The sequence below is a fragment of the Phaeoacremonium minimum genome (genome assembly GCF_000392275.1).
Source record: "Phaeoacremonium minimum UCRPA7 unplaced genomic scaffold PA7_03_scaffold_435, whole genome shotgun sequence".
Classification (NCBI taxonomy): domain Eukaryota; kingdom Fungi; phylum Ascomycota; class Sordariomycetes; order Togniniales; family Togniniaceae; genus Phaeoacremonium; species Phaeoacremonium minimum.
Genome location: NW_006921337.1, coordinates 121,857 through 138,259, shown reverse-complemented (window position 1 = coordinate 138,259; position 16,403 = coordinate 121,857). Strand labels below are relative to the sequence as shown.

Genomic DNA, 16,403 nt, shown 5'->3' with positions numbered 1-16,403 from the left:
TTGGACAATTATATTTGTTTGCAAAAAATAAAAGTCTCGGCCGCAACTTCAGATGAAAAGGGGACTTTCCAAAGACGGGGGTCGCAGTTTTTATCTGAATGCAGGTCGAAAATTCTGTGGGCAGAAACGGCTGGCGAGAGGCTGGGCAGGGGTCTGAGTGGTGACAGGTAGGAGGAGCTAAAAGCTCAGATCGACCTGGTCCCGTCTGTAGGGTGATGGCAATCTGACGCTGTAACCAAAGAGGACACAAGACGTGAATCAAAGGAGTAATAATTTTGGGGTATCTTTCATTCCTATGTTTGCTGGATCTTGGTAATGCTACATCAAATGCAAACAGGTTCAGGTCAGCCTCCAGCATGTATGTGCGCTAGTACCTGCGTGAACGAGTCGCTCGACTTGTACAGCCCAGAATGCCCGACTGATAATACAGTACTCCGTAAGTATGTCATATTGCCTGGTTCAGTGATGCCTCAGACTCCCATATCTATGATCGTTATGCAACGCGAAACACACAAGTCCCGTACCTTTGAGACCATCTGCACAACAACAGGGCAATTGAATGCGACTAGCCAAATAATAAGCTCGCCTCCCTGAATTCTTTCATACAAGTCAAGGGCGGCTCGAGATACTAAGGCTTTCCTTCGGTGCGGTGATGCTCAAATTCGGATGGAATCTCCATGTCCATATCCATGATCGACGCTCGGTTATCGACCGATCTCTTATCAGATCGAGCAAGGAAATTAGACGTATTGCGTTCCTGCATCTCAGGTTCTCTGGCTTGCGATTCGGTACCGGTAATTGTGCTTTGCTCATCCAAGCTCACATTCGCAAGCCTTAGTGACTGGCGACTAAGCGTTGGAGAGTCTACTTCGGAATCGAAAGTAGTGTATGGAGGAGTTGGAAGCCTTGCGTGGCCATAGACCTCTGACTTGGGCGGTTCTGATGACTCTACAGGCGCCGACTGCGCTGACAGGTCAGTCATGTCAATGAGTGGCTGCATCTCTGTCCCTAGAGACCCGTCGCCTTCCTGAAACGGGTCTTGGTCGAACACCACGTTCCGGTCTTCATCGCTGAGATCTCCGACAGACGCCCGATTCGATGCCATGGAGTCCACACTATTTGCTCGGTCTCGATGTTGTCTCTTAAAAGGCGACTGTGGTGACGCATTTGCACCACGCTTGCGCTCCAGCGGGCTCTCCTCAATGACCTCCTGCTTGAAGAGGCGATTATCGAATCTGACAAAGAGCTAGATGCGGTTGTTAGCGATGATCCTGCATAATAATATGGCCGAAATATTTACCTGTAGTGGTTGTGATATTCGACTGGGCTCCTCTGCCAAAGCTTTCTTGGAGGCATAGACAAGAATAGGCTTCTTGTCCTCGCTCTCTGTCAACGCAACACGTAAGACCGTCTCGATCTGGGTTTTCTTAATTGAAAACGTTAGTGTGATAATTCAGAGCTTTGGGTTGCATAATCTCACCTCTACTTTGATCGGGTCGGCATCGTCTGCTACGTAGGCTAGCTTCCACCATTGGTCAATGGGAGCAGCGTTGCCGCCTTCCATGTCAATGAGGTCTGGCTCAGCTCGCCTGCAGATATACACAACATCAGGTGACGCCGCGACACCGCGGAGGGAGTAGTCGTGAACAGGATTCCAGTGAACATCCCCGGTGGGGACAGTCAACTTTTCGTTGAGTCGTTGTAATAGTTCAAGACAGGCCGTCTTCTCTGCTTTTAAACCTGACACGGGATCAGCAATTAAGCCAGTAATGTACGGTAAGTGGATACTCACGATTCAATTTACGTTCAATATCGGCAAGCTTCTGCTTGTGAATATCAATGTGAGCCTCGTAGTGCTTGAGAACGGTTTCTTCTTGCTCGTTGAGCTCAACTAAATCGTCAAGCTGTGCAGGTAGGTGAGGCAGATAAGGAAATGGGTCATCCGAGGCATTACACTCCTCGTGTTTTCTCCAGAGTGCTAGAGCTTTGACTCGCCGGATCTCCTTCTCATCACGCTCGATCACTTTGTTGATCAGCATGGTCCGGTCCCATTCCTTCCCATCCTGTGGACTGATCCACTTCGTTATGCGATTTTCGACCTCTTTGGCTTTGGCTAACGCTCTATGCACCCGGCAGATCTTTGTTTGGATCGTCGCGGCTTTCCACTTGTTGCTTTCCATATACCTGTCGAGGTAGAAGGTCTCTGGTATATCAATAGATGAAACGGCACCATTAATCCGCATCGTCAACACCTCTGGCGCCTCGGTGACGTATGCCATCTTTGCGGGCTCTTCGTCCTCTGCGTCCGACGTGCCCGGGTCTATCCAGTAGAGGAGGTCCCACAGGTTGTAGAGGCTGGTAACGCTTTCAGTTTGGTCGTCTGGCACCTTAAGTTCCAGCATGCCATATTCATCCAGCGATTCGGTCTCAGGATCAGGCGCATCCTGCAATGACACCACCTTGAGATAGGTCCAAAGCGGCCGCGTCTTGTCATCCCCATTCGTCTCTTTCAGCACGCGAAGAAAAGTGGGCTCATAGTCGCCGCCACCCCATCCACCACTGACAATCTTAAGGTCAGCCAGAACGTCGGCCGTACCGTAGCTGCGATCTGTGAAATCCAGGAAAGCCATCAGACGATGTAGCTCTTCCGAGAAGTCAGGATCGGCATCATCAACCCAAGAGAGCTCGCCCCTATCCCTAGCTGCCTGAATGTGTGGTGGGACAATGGGCTGCCCTTTCCACCAAGCAGGGTTATGACCATATGTCGCAGCAGGAACTCCAGAGCTGAGAAGAGCATTCCGCGCTGCTGGTATCTCATGGAAAACAGTCAACAGAGTTCCGAGGCGATGCCTATCGTACCCAGTCTTCCGGCACCTAAGAAAGGCTGGGACTCCAGGTTCTCGTTTGCGCGATGAAGGTGGTGGTTCGGCAGCTTCTTTTTGGATTGGGACCATGGCCCATTGATTCTGGTCGTAGTCATCACGATTCGCTGGTCCGAATGCGGGCAGACTCGTATCTGCATGAACGATGCCAGTCTCCTGAGGCGAAGCAACCCCGGATTCCGCTCTTGACGCAGCAAGAGCTTTCTGAAGGTCTTCATCCTCTTGGGTTCTACTCATCGGCGCGCCTGTGACGGTATTAGCCATAGGTCCTTTATATGTTGCGCATCAGTACCAGCTGCTCCGTCTGCAGTCCAGTCTATCATCCTACCAAGTGGTGATCTATTGTTCGCTCTCGAGGGCGGTCGTGACGGCGCGGTAAAAGAGGCACTGGGTTCCACGCCATGAATCACTGGGTTCTCGTCGGGCGAGTGGATATTGAAAGCTGCCCGGTCCCGATTGTCAGTACGGGAATATAGCGCCTGGTATACAGGGTGGAACTAACATATGCCTGCAGCATTTGCATCTCCATCTCTACCGGTTGAGAATGCGCTCTCGTCCCAGGTGTACTGTTGTCGAAACTTCGTCGCGCAGACACTTAGCTTGGTTCCTGTGAGGGGTTACAGCGGGAGAGGCTCACTTTGTCTGCATCGTCAAAGAACTCGCCAATGACAGCTTCGAGGTTGTTGTTCTTGGCCTAGAAGGCAGTCAGTGTATCTGCCCTCCCGTTTGCTTCAACCGACAGGCCGTCTCTGCCCACCTTCAAAGCGCCAATGACTAGAGCCCGATCGCGGATAGAGTCAAGACCACAGATTCCGCAGACACCAACAATATCATCCTCGGTCGGTTCCGCCATCTTTGATAGAGCCGTCGGTTCCGAACTCTGCAACGGAGGAGTCGAGTCGTGAGGTGAAGGAATCTAGACGGCCATGAGGGAGAGCAGATGCTTTTGGGTTCGCCCAAAGCTAGGATCGGGGTCGGAAATCGAAGATCGCAGATGTCGCTGGACGCCAAGAGCTTCCAGATGATTTGAAGAAAGAAAAGAAAGAAAGGAACCAGGTGATGGCCTCCCTAGCAAACGAAAAACACACCAGGGAGCTTCTCACAGAGTCTGGAATTGGATGGTGAGAAGCTCTGCAATGGTCTCTCTCTCACGCAGGTATTTGCATTTGATTGTGGCTGCTGATGGCAAGCGGCTACGTAAGGTAAGTGAAAGTAAGGCTTGTCCCGGGGGCAGTGCCACAGCTGCTAAGATACGCGGGCAGGCGGGGGAGCCTACGCTGCTCTAGCGCGCGGCAAGTGCTAGTACTTGGAAGGCCCTTGTTAGTACTAATTATCCTGCAGTGGGACTTGTACCAGTACTGCCAGTGCTTCTATCTCTCTTCACTTCTGTAAGTGTGCTGCTTGATGATCTGTAAGCCAACATCCGGGTCTCCCCTGATTACCTATCCTTAAACCGAATGCCCCTGCAAGCTGCAAGTATCCGAGTTGATTGTTCGAGAACTCAGACAAGAAGGGAAAAGATAGGCGCTCGACAGTCAGAAGAGTCACATTTTTCAAGGAATTAACCCGCTCGTCGTGGAGATAAGTCTGAGTTGACCTGCTAGAAGTTGCTTCTTGCTCGTTCTAAAGCTAACTAGCAAATAGTGATATCTATAAGCGGAAAATCATCGAAATATCAAGCCCCAGGCAATGCAGGCACCCATGGGTGCCACTGCCGTTATGTACTCAGAAGACAACCGTCTGTTCGTAAATACTCAGTCAGGGGGATTCCGTCCAACGCCTTCCGATAAGCCAGCCAAGACCATAACGCTATGCATAAGAGTAAGTGAGCCTAAGAACACCGAGGAACGAGACCACCATGTCTCAATCAGTTCCTCTTGTGCCCATATTCGTAATTCTTTGTATGCCCGGCCGGCAATTTTGTGAGTAAGATGCTGGTACTCGAGAGCCCATACATCTCCTCAGTCATCATCACTGTTGTCATTGTCTCCGCCATCCTCCTCGAAGTCTTGCATCTCGTCGTCGTCGTCACCGGTATCGCTCCCTCCAAAATCGAACTCCTCGTCACTCTCGGCCCAGAACGCATCGTCGTCCTCGGCCTTCTGTGGAGGAGCCTGCTCGACGGTCTTGGGCATCTCCAGGCCGTCGGGGATGTCCTTCTTGGACCGCTCGACCGTCTCACGGGCCTTCTTGTTGTATTGGTCCCGCTTGTCTCGGTACATGACACTAGCATCCACGTTGGCGGGGGAGTTGATCTCAGGATCATCAAGCAAGAGGAGGACCGATCGAAGGACTGACTCGACGCCCTGCAATGGGGACCAGCGCTCACTGGCCTCTTCGCCGGACATGAGATCCTCGCCTGGCTTGTGGAGAATGGAGATGCACAGCTGTCCATCGGGGTAGATGTTCGGATGGTAGATCGGGATGAGAAAGCGGAACTTGGGCGGCTGGAAGGGGTACTCTTCGGTGAAGGCCATCTCAGCCTAAAGGTACGAAATCATGAGTTTATTGAGCCAACTAGACGTGTGGTGAGGTTCCTTACCCGGAAGTAGCCGCCATAGAAGGCGCTGTCGGGGTTGACAACCCAGAGGGCCATGCGCCATCGGAAGAGATTGCCTGACTCGGTCTGTGGTCATGGTCAGTCAATCTCGTTTCGAGGGCACACGAGGCAGGGTTAGACAAGAACATACGTCGATGTTTACCCATTTCTCTTTCTGAAGAGCCTGCATCTCAGACATGAGACGCTGCTTCGCGCCTCCGCCATTTGTGCGTGACATTTTGGAGGGTTGTCAGAGGGCAAGGTGACGGTGACGCCAGAGGCAGATAGAGCAGCAGACAGACAGGTAGGTTGAGGTCACTGCCTGGCAGATGTGACGATGCGTGAAGGGACGAAATGAGAAAAGATCGATGTCGACACAGAAGTCCCGCAGTTCCCGGGGATCCTCTGGTGGTGTTGAAAGTGAGAGAGGGAAGACGAATCGTCGTGGTTGTCGTGGGTTGTGGTTTGGTTAGAATGCCGAAATCCCCCGCAACGCCACACGCAGACTGGAGGAGGCAGAAGTGACTAACACCCGGGACAGAAGGAAATGGAAGGACCGGGTGATCGTGTAGAAAGTAAAAGTCGGACGTAAAGAGAGCGAGGGTGAAGGTGGTGTTTTAGGGAAAGGAAGAAGGGAAGGATCTAGGTAAGTACCGGTACGTGGTGATTCCCAAGAAGAAAGTCGTCGGTCAGTTCATTGAGTCTGTCAGCCCGTGAGCGGTAAGGACAAGGACGGGGAAACAGGAACGGGAACCACCAGGCCAGGAGTGAGTGAGGCGATGACGGCCCAACTCCAAGGCAAGGCCGACGACGACGACGTCGGAGGACAGGGGCCACAGGGGCCGCAGGTGCCACAGCTGCACCAGGGACATCACTCAGTCAGGGTAGGCTCCACCGGACTGGACTGGCCCACCGCCATCAGCCTACTACCGGTTACCGGTACTGCATAGTAGGTACCTACAGGCTACACCTGCTACCTAGGCTAGCCTGAGGGAAAGCCGTCACTGACAACAGCATCTGCAATGAATGACTTGGTGCAGCGTATGCCATGGCGTGCTTCCCGGGAGGCTAATTGCAGGCCTGTGCTTGGGCCAGCCCTTTGTATTGTCTCAGACTCTCAGGCTCCTTTTCCAGCGTATCCCCCAGGCTGCCAGGTTTGATGTTTGATGTTTGATGTGCACCTCAATGGGCGTCTCCTGTAATAAAATTCGGCCAGCATCCTGGTGCCACGCAGAGAGTCAGTAGAATACTCAGACTGGCTTTGTCTTCAGTGTTTCGGTTCATGAGGCGCAATGTCTCACTCACAATAGCGTTAGTGCTGCCTGTGGCGAAACTAAAACCCTATCCGGCTTGTCGCATGGCTGTCTGTAATCATGAAATCCTCTGCTGACTGGAGCTGAAAATTGCTCACCACAACAAAAGACCATACACATACATACAGGTGTATCGTCTACAGAATTTGCAGGCTGACATGATCTACCATGACTACCTACCTGGTGTGGCCATTGCCAGCCAAGTACAAACTCTTCAAAAAGGACATTGGTTTGGAACTACCTAAGGTCCCCAAGTAGGCAAGTACTGTACCTAGTTCATTCGAGCCAAAATAGGTTGTTGTTTATCGGCACATTGTACGAGGCGCATTATTAGGTCGTCACGTTTGGAGTTGGGTATCTACGTATTGGCCAAACTACTACTAATAAAGCATCTAAATAAAAGGAAAACATGCGTATCCCTTGGCACGTGGCCCCTTCTTGATCAGGCTCTTAAGAGCAAGCCCACCAACACAGCACAACCTCAGCCATCTAATAGCCATCTGTGGGTTAAGCCCCTAGATCGTAGTATATACAGTTCGCCGTACGGAAGTTGTAGACAAATGCATGTCTCGTGCCGCTGCCGCTCTCAAATTCGGTCCTCCAGGACTCGAGCATGTCGTGCACCTCCCTCACGTAGTTCCTCTCTGCCGTCGTCACGCTCTGCTCGACCTTGCGCCAGCTTTCTGGCTTGGACAGACATGTTTTTCTGATCTCGTCCATCACCTGGTCCGTCGTCTCGATGGCAGCGACCGGTCCGCTTAGGAAGGACTGTACAAGCTTCGAGGCGCTGGCCTGGGCCTGCTCCACCACCATCTGGCGGTTGAACTTCTTACTCTTTGTCTGGGCAACAAGTACCCTGACCTCCTGTTCGTGGCTCTTGTCGGTTGAAGCACTCTGCTCTGAAAGCTGGTTAGTCCCCCTGGTCCTGACCATGGTACGAGATTCCCGGTCTCGCATCTCTCCTTTGAGCCAAGGCACAAGCTCTCTGGCAGGAATGTCGACGTCCGAGGCATCCTTCCGTCCCATGGTCTTGATCTTCAAGATGTCACTCTTCACAATAACAATCCAGGAATGGTTCTCGTCCCGATGCTTCGAGATGAGTTCTTCAGGTGATCTGGCATCCCTGGCGAGTTCCGCGCTGATGTCGTTTCCCCAGAGAGTTTGCAATAGCTCAACTCCAGTAGTACGCAAAATAGTCGGATCGAAGCTGCCCACGAGAACATCACACTTGGGATATACATCAGTAATGTCTTCATTGAATCAGAACAGATTCACCGCTTACTCGTTTGCTGCTGAACATGCCTTGACCCTCTTCCTCAACCGCCTTCTTCAAGAAGGCCTTCCCACCGGATTTAGGGGCTTGAGCCAGTCTCTCCCATGCAAGCGTGATACCAACAGCACGGCGCTCCTCAAATTGGCCCCCTACCTTGGGGCGATGCTCCTTGATGAGGCTGTCATATCTGCCGCCTGCTGCGAAGACATCCTTGACCTTCTTGTCGTAAATGCAGGAGAACATGATCCCACCTGAGAAGAATGCCGCGTTGATGCTGTTGAGGGGGTTCACGTAGATTTTGCTACTGACACCTAGGCGTTTACAGAACTCATAGACTTCCTTGAGATGCGCAAGGGTAGATGAAGCTTTCTGGTAATTGTCGGTGCCCTCAAAGAGGGTTTTCAACTTCGAAAATGCTTTACTTGGGGTGTCTAATTTGATCAGTATAATTATGTTGAGCGCCTGTTGAAACCCACTTACCTCTGAAATCAAACCTCTGCAGTTCATCTACGCTCGTTGCCGATACACCCACAAGAGGTGAGCGGAGCTCGCCACGAAGTTTCTGCCATGTCAACCCTCGTATATTGAGTTTGCTCAAGGCTTCTGCGGCAGGCCTTCTAGCCACATGCTCCACTCCACAATAGTCGAAAATCAGTTGAAGCAGGTCAGAATGTCCTAACTGGAAGACCATCTGGTTTGAAGATAGATGTGGGAAGGTCGTGATGATTTCATCCACCACTTTGATCACCTCCGCTTCTTTCAACGCAAGGTCCAGTGTATCAGTACTTACGATGTCGAAATCGACTTCTCCAAACATGTTTGGTTGTCCTCCACCATGCCGGTCACGGAAAACGCTGCCAAATGCATACGATTTTGGGGCAACGGGCATGTTCGACGTCTTCGCAAGCATCCTGGCATTGCCCATCATGAGATCAAAAGGAAGCTGAACCAGGGTGCCGTTCTGGTCAAGAAGCTGCACTACACTGGGCCCATAATATGATGAGCGTGGATAGAGACAATGCCGCGGCGTTTCAACCGCGCCATGACGACGGAATATCGATGTAAGAGCTTCTTTGACGATATACTGGCGTAGCAAGTCATTCTGACCTACAATTTGCGCAGACATATCCCAAGCAAAGTCTTTGGTCTGCTCTAGCTGTCGTGCAAACAGGGTGGACAGCATCTTTTGGTAATAGGGCGAGTTCGGGTCAGCTAGACCGGCAAGAGTTCGCCTGATGGTTTCACTCTCCATCTGCACTGGCAGCTTCCCGCTTTTCAACAGTTCCGCGCTTGACGGGCGCTCCTTTGGATTATGAGTGAGCAAGGAGAGGATTATGTCCATTTGCGTCTTCTCCGCAGGATCGAAGTCGACTGGAAGCACGGGTGGGGATTTGCGAAGAGCTTCTAGAACTATGGCCCTCTGCATGCCCAGCATTGGCGGGTATGACATTTCGAAGAATATGACTCCGAGAGAATACATCTAGAAGAGTTAACAAAAGAGTTGAAGATGCAAATCCAGATTTCTTACATCAACTTTCGACGTGTAACTACCGTTGACACCTGTTCGGACTTCTGGGGCAACGTACACAGACGTACCGATGCTCCTAGTCAGATCGCTCGCATCGGGGGCAGCAGGCACCCCTTTCTCACCAGCGAACTGACCACTTGTCGCCAGTCCGAAGTCTCCTATTTTGACATTGTTAACGCCATCAGGACCAACGCTGATGAAAATATTCTCTGGCTTGAGATCCCGATGTACGATGTTCAGGCTGTGAATATGGACCAAACCCTCTAGTACTTGTCTGAAGAGACGCCAAATCTCCTCCGTGTCCTTAGATAGATTTCGTGAAATCAGATCTCGCAAAGTCTATGATATGTTATTAAGCAGCTTTCAAGAAAGTTCCCATCACGGGGATTTGAGAGTCCAGTTCGAGAAAGGATAGTTCACTTACTCTCTTCTCGCAATATTCCATCGATATGTACATCACAGTTCGGAAGGGTCGAGTGCTTTGTCTTCGCAGCCGTCTTCGTTCCGGTAGGGCGACTTGACCATTAACTTCGCCGTTACCACCGGTTTCTGACTCGCTCTCTGAATCTGAGGAATCGTCTAGACCTTCATCACCGTCATCGGCATCGGATTCACCCTCCGTGTCATCAAAGCCGAATTCAACCTGAGGATATCCGCTCGAAGACATGAAGTCTAGACCTCCTTTACTTGTAGCGAATTCAATGTCAATACCTTGTGATAGTGTGCCTTGCGAGCCTTCGGTATTGACACCTTCTGTGGATGTTTCGCCTTCGGTATCCGAGTAATCTGGAATCTCTTCCAACCAGGTGTTATAGTATCGCACCACAGCTGGGTGACTTAGTTGCGACAAAAGACGGACTTCTTTCAAAATCTCTGTCAAGCCAGCTTGAGACTTTTGAGTGATTTTCTTGATTGCATATATCTGGCCATCGAGCTTCTTTCGGGCTTTGACGACTTCTCCAAAACCACCCTTGCCCAAACGACCCTCTTCCACGAAGTCTTCTCGGTATCTCGAAGATACTGTGCCACGAACATTCGTCGAATCATGTCTCGACCTCGATGGAAAGTTTTGCGGCAATACCAGTGATCCGGAGATGATGGCAGAACTATCCTCCACGAGAACCGGTGCATCTGTTGCCAAGAACTCGCTAGAGCTCAGCTCAAAAGCCCGAGGGCGTTTCTTCGGATCCGCTTTGAAAAATTTCGATACCAGTTCTTCCAATGGAGACGAAAGGTCCAGAGTGTCCATAAGATCCAGAGGAGAATGATACTTGTGGAGCACATCCAGGCCGAATATCATCTGCAGGAATACAACCCCAAAGTCCCAGATATCCGTCTTTTGAGTGTATTGGGGCTTTGAGACGCCAGCAATTTCAGGAGGAAACCAGTAAGCTGACTTTGCGGCTCTCATAGAAGTCACAGTTTGTGTCTTGGTGCAGATATTGTGCAACTCCCTTTGGTATCCAGCGTCTGCCAATTTGGGGACAATGTCTCCAGTTGATTCTCTGACAAGCAAGACGTTGCTTGGATGAATGTCTTGGTGGAGCACGCCGTGACTATGAAGAAACCCCAATGCATCTAGGAGGTCTGTTGTCCAGCTACGGACCTTGCTGACATCTAAGTGGCCGGCAAGATCCAGTAACTCTTCAAGTGGTCCCTTCTCGGCTAAGGGACAAAGTATACTGACATTCCAACTCGTTGGAGCCGAATTATCATTTTCCACAACGACTCGGTCAACCCTGAAGTCCAGAAGATCGAGGATATGCCGATGTCGAAGTTTCTTCATTGATTCTAATTGTACTTCCAACGACTGAAGTTGCTTCTTGAATTGAGCGGCGTCTTTTCCCGACGAATGAAGCCCCGAAAGCTTCAATGCTAAACTTGGACGATCCAGACGGACAGAGAGTACAGGACGGACGATATAAACGTCAGAGACCGGTCCACTGCGGAAATGAGACTTTCCGGTGACAGTAGTGAAGTACATCGTATTACCTGTGCTGTCGGTCAATTTGCATGGCTGATCGAAGACAATATGCTCAACCTCGGGGTCCTTGTAGTCCTCGGGCAACCGTTCAGGTGACAGATTCGTCCGATTCTTTTTCCTTGCATCTCGCGCTTTGGCTTTTTGCCGTTTGAGCTCTTCCTGGAGCATGTCTCCAAGCACGCGCTCTTCCTCTTTAGTCTCTTCTTGCTTCTTGCGTTCTTCCTGCTCCTTTTGATCTTGGGCGAGTTTCGCCAAAGCCATCTCGTGGGCAGCTCTCTCTTCCTCTAACGATGGCAACTCGAGACCGGCGGCCTTTGCTTGGGCAGCATCCTCGAGGATTTCACGAATGCCTTCAACAATTCGGTCAACCATCTCTTGTTCTTCAGTGGCAAACAGCTTTGGCTTTGTCTCCAGGAACTTTTGCACCTTGAACATGGTTGACTCCCGCAGGGTGTCATGGCGTTTCACTGTCAACAACGGGGGTGTTTTAGGGTACGTGGCGGTGAGCACTACCCCTAAAGTCAAGGCAACATCCTCATCTGATGATGCCTTGATTCTGATATCGAAAGATGGTTCAGATTTCTGTAACATGTTAGTCATATGAACGATGAGATAGGTTCAAAGAGAAGAAATTACCTTCCAGGCACTGTGGGCAGCTTCATGTTGTACAAAGTCCTCGCCATAGATGGCTTGCAGCACCATCACTTCATTCTCCTGGAGCTCTTCATACTTCGTCTGTGCCGGTGCAGTCTTGTCCCCAGGCTTGAGCCCAGGGAAGCTTGGATTCTCATTCTTCTTGGGGGATTGGGCGGCCTTCTTCGACGGACCAGGCTTCTTCCAAGCCATCTTGACCAGATCTTTCCTTCAGTGGCGAAGGAGCACTCGAAGAATCGCAGCCCGGTACGGCCGCGAGACTTTACTGAGGCGAGCCCATGGCGATAAACACGGCTATCAGCTAGAATTTACAAGTGAAAAGGCGGCAATCTGTTGCCTCAGTGAGCGAGAGGTCTGAGTCTGAGATGGATCAGATGAAATGTGACTCGATCGAAAGTCGGCCCTGTAAATGCAGGGCTGATGGCGGGGTTGTTACTGTAACCCCCCATTACGTAGGGCGTGGAAGCACTGGCTCACCCACTGGCCAATCACCAAGCTTCCATGTAGAGCAGCGAAACGCACTGACTCCCGTCGACCCTGGAAACACTGCCGACCCGTCCAAAGACGCGCTACAAGTCAATGCCTTTGCCGTTTGGGGCAACCAAGTAAACACAATACCTGCAGTCAGGCGGCCCACAACACGACTCTCAACGTCTCAGGCTTACTGTTCGCACACAACGTATGGACTAATTCGAACATATTTATGAGTTCTTACTCGTACTAGAGAGCACAGTCACAACAAGCAAGATGCTTGGCTGGGTAATGAAGCGCGGCTTGGAGGCCGCGACTGGCGCGCCGCCGCCCGTCAATCCAGGTGAGCTTGGAAGTGCGAACAGAGAAGCTTCAATTGCTGACATTGAGCGTAGATGATACACAAATCGAGCAGCCAGACACGCCCGCTCCCGTATTCGCCGCACGAGCTTTCAAAACAGCCTTGTTTGGAACGCCGGCAGCTCGCGATCAAGTACTCGAGGAGGCAGACAACAACAGCCAAGCGAAGACCGCCAAAGACGATGACGATGGATTCAAGTCTCCGACGAAACCAGCCGGCATTCTTCTGACGCCTGGCACTGGCACGACGCGTCGAAAACGCGTTTCCTTTGGCCGTGATGTCAAGGATCACAAGACTGCAATTGGGGCTAAGGACGATGGAACATCGAAACTGCGACCACGGACTAAGTTGACTGAAGCTCTGGAAAATGCACGCAAGCAGCGAAATAGACCAGCTAAGGCTGACGGCAAGATTGCAGAATCCCAGGCCAAAGATCCTGAGGACGCCTGGGAGGAGGTGGACGATTTGGAGATGGATGCTGATATCACGGTCGACCTCAATGAGCCTCATTCCCAATCAGGACGGTACTGGAAGTCCGAATTCCAGAAGTATCACGAAGAAGCCAAGGCAGAAATGGAGAAGCTGGTTAAGTACAAGCATCTCGCAAAGTCTTACGCTAAGATGAAGGATGCCGAGGCTCTAAACTTGAACCAGAAACTCAGGGAAGAGCAGGAAAAGGTCTCACGGATGGAAGGAAAGGTGACTGAACTCGCTGGACGCCTTGCGACTCAGCGGTTGAAGGGCTCGAGTAGCAACGACGAGGAAATGATGGAAGATCTCGCGCGACAAACGGCTCTGGCTGTTCAGTATCGAGAGCAGGTGGAGGAGCTGGAGTCTTTGCTCAAGACTGGCCAAATCGAAACAGGCGAGTGTGGTAAACGACGTCGACAAGTTGCTTCACCTCGCACCGCAAAGACGCTCCTTGACACGCAGCGAGAACTTAGAAAGGCCCGAGAGCAGGTTAAGGAGCTTGACAGACTTCGGGGAGATGTCCAACGTTTGAAGGCTGATCTAAGATCTGCAGAACAGCGAGAACTCAAGCTAGAAGTTGAGCATAAGAGGATTGCGGCAGACCTTTCAAAGAGTACGTCTAAAATTGCCGAGCTCGAGGGCCGTTTGAAGAGATCGGAGGAAGAATGTGAGAGAAAGGATGGCCACCTCCAGAAATTGAAAGCAGATTACAACACCTTGAAGGAGAATGCCAAGGCACGATACGCAGAGGCAAGAGAAGTGCTTAACCGGAAGAACGAGGAGATCGACGAACTCAAGAACGAGATCCGTTCCTTGAAAACAAGCGATGCCGAGATTCTTAAGCACGACATAAAGTCTTTGACTTCTAAGCAACACGACTCGAACGCGCGGTCAAAGAAACTCGTAGACTTGCAAGCTAAATTGAAGGCGGAGCAAGATGCGCGCCAGCGGGAGAACGAAGATGCTAGCATCACGATTAATCGGCTAGAAATGGAGGTCAAGGATAGGACTTATGGCCGAGCCTCTGATAGACGCGGTGCTGGAAAGAGCTCAAGTTTGAATCTACGTCAGAATGGCAGTCGCAACAGCAATGAGGGGATTGGTCGTGTACTCGCCGAGAAGGCCCAGCCCGAGGCACCTCGCCCTGCATCTTCGACATTACGCCAGGAAAGCAGGAAGACTTCAGCGGCAATCTTAGCTGATCTTGATGACCAAGAGAATCTAGACGCGCTTATAAAAGACGTTGATGCTAGAGTCGCAAGTCTTACAAGCGGCCTAAGACGGTCGGATTCTGCCAAAGCCAGACTCACAACGAAACCTCGGCTTTCTCGCACGTCTCTTCATGACGATAAAGTTGAGAGTCGAGCGAAGACTACTATTCCTGAGGTACAAGCTGCACTGGACGCATTGCGTCCATCGTCGGCCGAGAGTGAAGGCCCTCGAATCGATCTTCTGCAAGGCAGATTCAGAAAACTCGGAGGCCCTTCCAATATTGATAGTAGTAATCTTTGGGCAATGAATACTTCGCGAAGTACCCTTCCACCCAATCGACGGGCTGCTGCACTGGCGCGCCTGGAGCAGAAGAAGGCGGAGCGGAGGAAAGCCCAGGAGAGTGTTTTGTACAAAGAGAATGCCAGGTTCTGATGAGGATGAGGATAGTGTTCAAAGCATCGCGTGGCGTAAAGGCTGTCTTAGGGAATGGGTTTTGGGTTGTTCTAGGTAAGCCGAAGTATACGGCAGACGCTGTTTGGAGTTAGTTGTTGAATTAGAGCTCTTTTGCCCCGCAATCTACTTAAGTTCAGTCTTCTTTCAATTCACTTTTCAACTTTGACTTGACCACAATGAGTGCTCGCCATGAGTATGGACTCGGCAATTTCCGAGCGTCTTGATGATGTGTCTATTGAGGATATCGAAGCTAAGATCGAGGAGCTTGAGAGCAGGATAGCTCAGGCCAGAAGCCACTTACGCTCACGCAACGGACATGATAAATCTCATGAAGAGCCTAGACAGCCAGGTAGGTGTCTTGATACCTCAAATACAGAGATGCCGTGCAGCTGACAATTGTCGAGTCACTCCACAAGCATCCTTGTCAAATCACTTCCTTCTGCTGCTTGCAGATTCGGCGCTTCCTCTCGGGTCCTTCGCATTCAGCAGTGGCTTGGAGTCGTATCTTGCGCACACGCGCGGCACGTCTTCGTTCTCTGCCTTCCTGCCCGTTTCTGTCTCATCGTATGCCTCAACCACACTACCTTTCGTGTTTGCGGCGTACAGAAACCCTAGCTCAATAGCGGAGCTCGACGACTGCCTTGATGCTGCCATTATCTGTACGGTTGGTCGGCGTGCTTCTATTGCTCAAGGGCGCGCTCTCCTCGGTATCTGGGAGAGGTCATTTGCTTCTTCGCTCCCGCCCAGGGCAGTGGAGGCACTGAAGCCATACTCCTCCCTGCTTCGGTCCAGCTCCAGCTATTCCAGCACCAACGAGGCAGCAGATACTCTGCCGACGGTTTCGGCACATCTTGCGCCATTATTCGGCGCCGTATCAAATCTGGTGGGCCTGAGCTTACAGCAGACTGCATACGTCTTCATGCTCGGCCACATCAAGGCCCTGATATCGGCTGCGGTACGCGCAAGCATGTTTGGGCCATATCAGGCACAGAAAGTCCTTGCTAGCGCTGAAGTCCAAGGCATGATCACGGCGATGATTGAACGAGAGTGGAATACCCCTATAGAAGAGGCTGGCCAGAGTGTACCGGTTATGGATCTTTGGTTTGGAAGACATGAAGTACTGTACTCTAGGATATTCAATAGCTGATTCACATGTACATCTTGAAGCGTATAGAAAGTTTCAGACATCAATTTGAAGTCAATATGGTATCATTTTATAGTCGTCTCCGTAATATACATATCCCATGGCCTAATAATACACC

The 16,403-nt window shown here is 51.1% G+C and overlaps 4 protein-coding genes across 4 annotated transcripts; 1 reads left to right on the top strand and 3 right to left on the bottom strand.

Annotated features, from left to right (window-relative positions):
• Window positions 1–628: 628 nt before the first annotated feature.
• Window positions 629–2,630, bottom strand: UCRPA7_5808 (putative ubiquitin interaction motif protein; the record flags this gene model as incomplete). The annotated part of the gene is made up of 4 exons (XM_007918352.1): window positions 629–1,246; window positions 1,301–1,426; window positions 1,481–1,740; window positions 1,793–2,630. 4 exons carry the CDS (start codon window positions 2,628–2,630, stop codon window positions 629–631), a joined length of 1,842 nt encoding a protein of 613 aa, XP_007916543.1.
• Window positions 2,631–4,843: 2,213 nt separating this feature from the next.
• On the bottom strand, window positions 4,844–5,659 carry UCRPA7_5807 (putative ubiquitin-conjugating enzyme protein; the record flags this gene model as incomplete). Its single annotated transcript, XM_007918351.1, has 3 exons — window positions 4,844–5,365; window positions 5,425–5,508; window positions 5,573–5,659. 3 exons carry the CDS (start codon window positions 5,657–5,659, stop codon window positions 4,844–4,846), a joined length of 693 nt encoding a protein of 230 aa, XP_007916542.1.
• Window positions 5,660–7,241: 1,582 nt separating this feature from the next.
• On the bottom strand, window positions 7,242–12,365 carry UCRPA7_5806 (putative serine threonine-protein kinase gcn2 protein; the record flags this gene model as incomplete). The annotated part of the gene is made up of 8 exons (XM_007918350.1): window positions 7,242–7,961; window positions 8,017–8,438; window positions 8,488–8,990; window positions 9,132–9,378; window positions 9,604–9,874; window positions 9,960–10,889; window positions 11,436–12,101; window positions 12,156–12,365. The coding sequence occupies 8 exons, from the start codon at window positions 12,363–12,365 to the stop codon at window positions 7,242–7,244; spliced, it is 3,969 nt and encodes a 1,322-aa protein (XP_007916541.1).
• A 555-nt stretch (window positions 12,366–12,920) lies between these two features.
• On the top strand, window positions 12,921–14,755 carry UCRPA7_5805 (putative urease accessory protein; the record flags this gene model as incomplete). The annotated part of the gene is made up of 3 exons (XM_007918349.1): window positions 12,921–12,987; window positions 13,040–14,583; window positions 14,717–14,755. 3 exons carry the CDS (start codon window positions 12,921–12,923, stop codon window positions 14,753–14,755), a joined length of 1,650 nt encoding a protein of 549 aa, XP_007916540.1.
• Window positions 14,756–16,403: the final 1,648 nt, after the last annotated feature.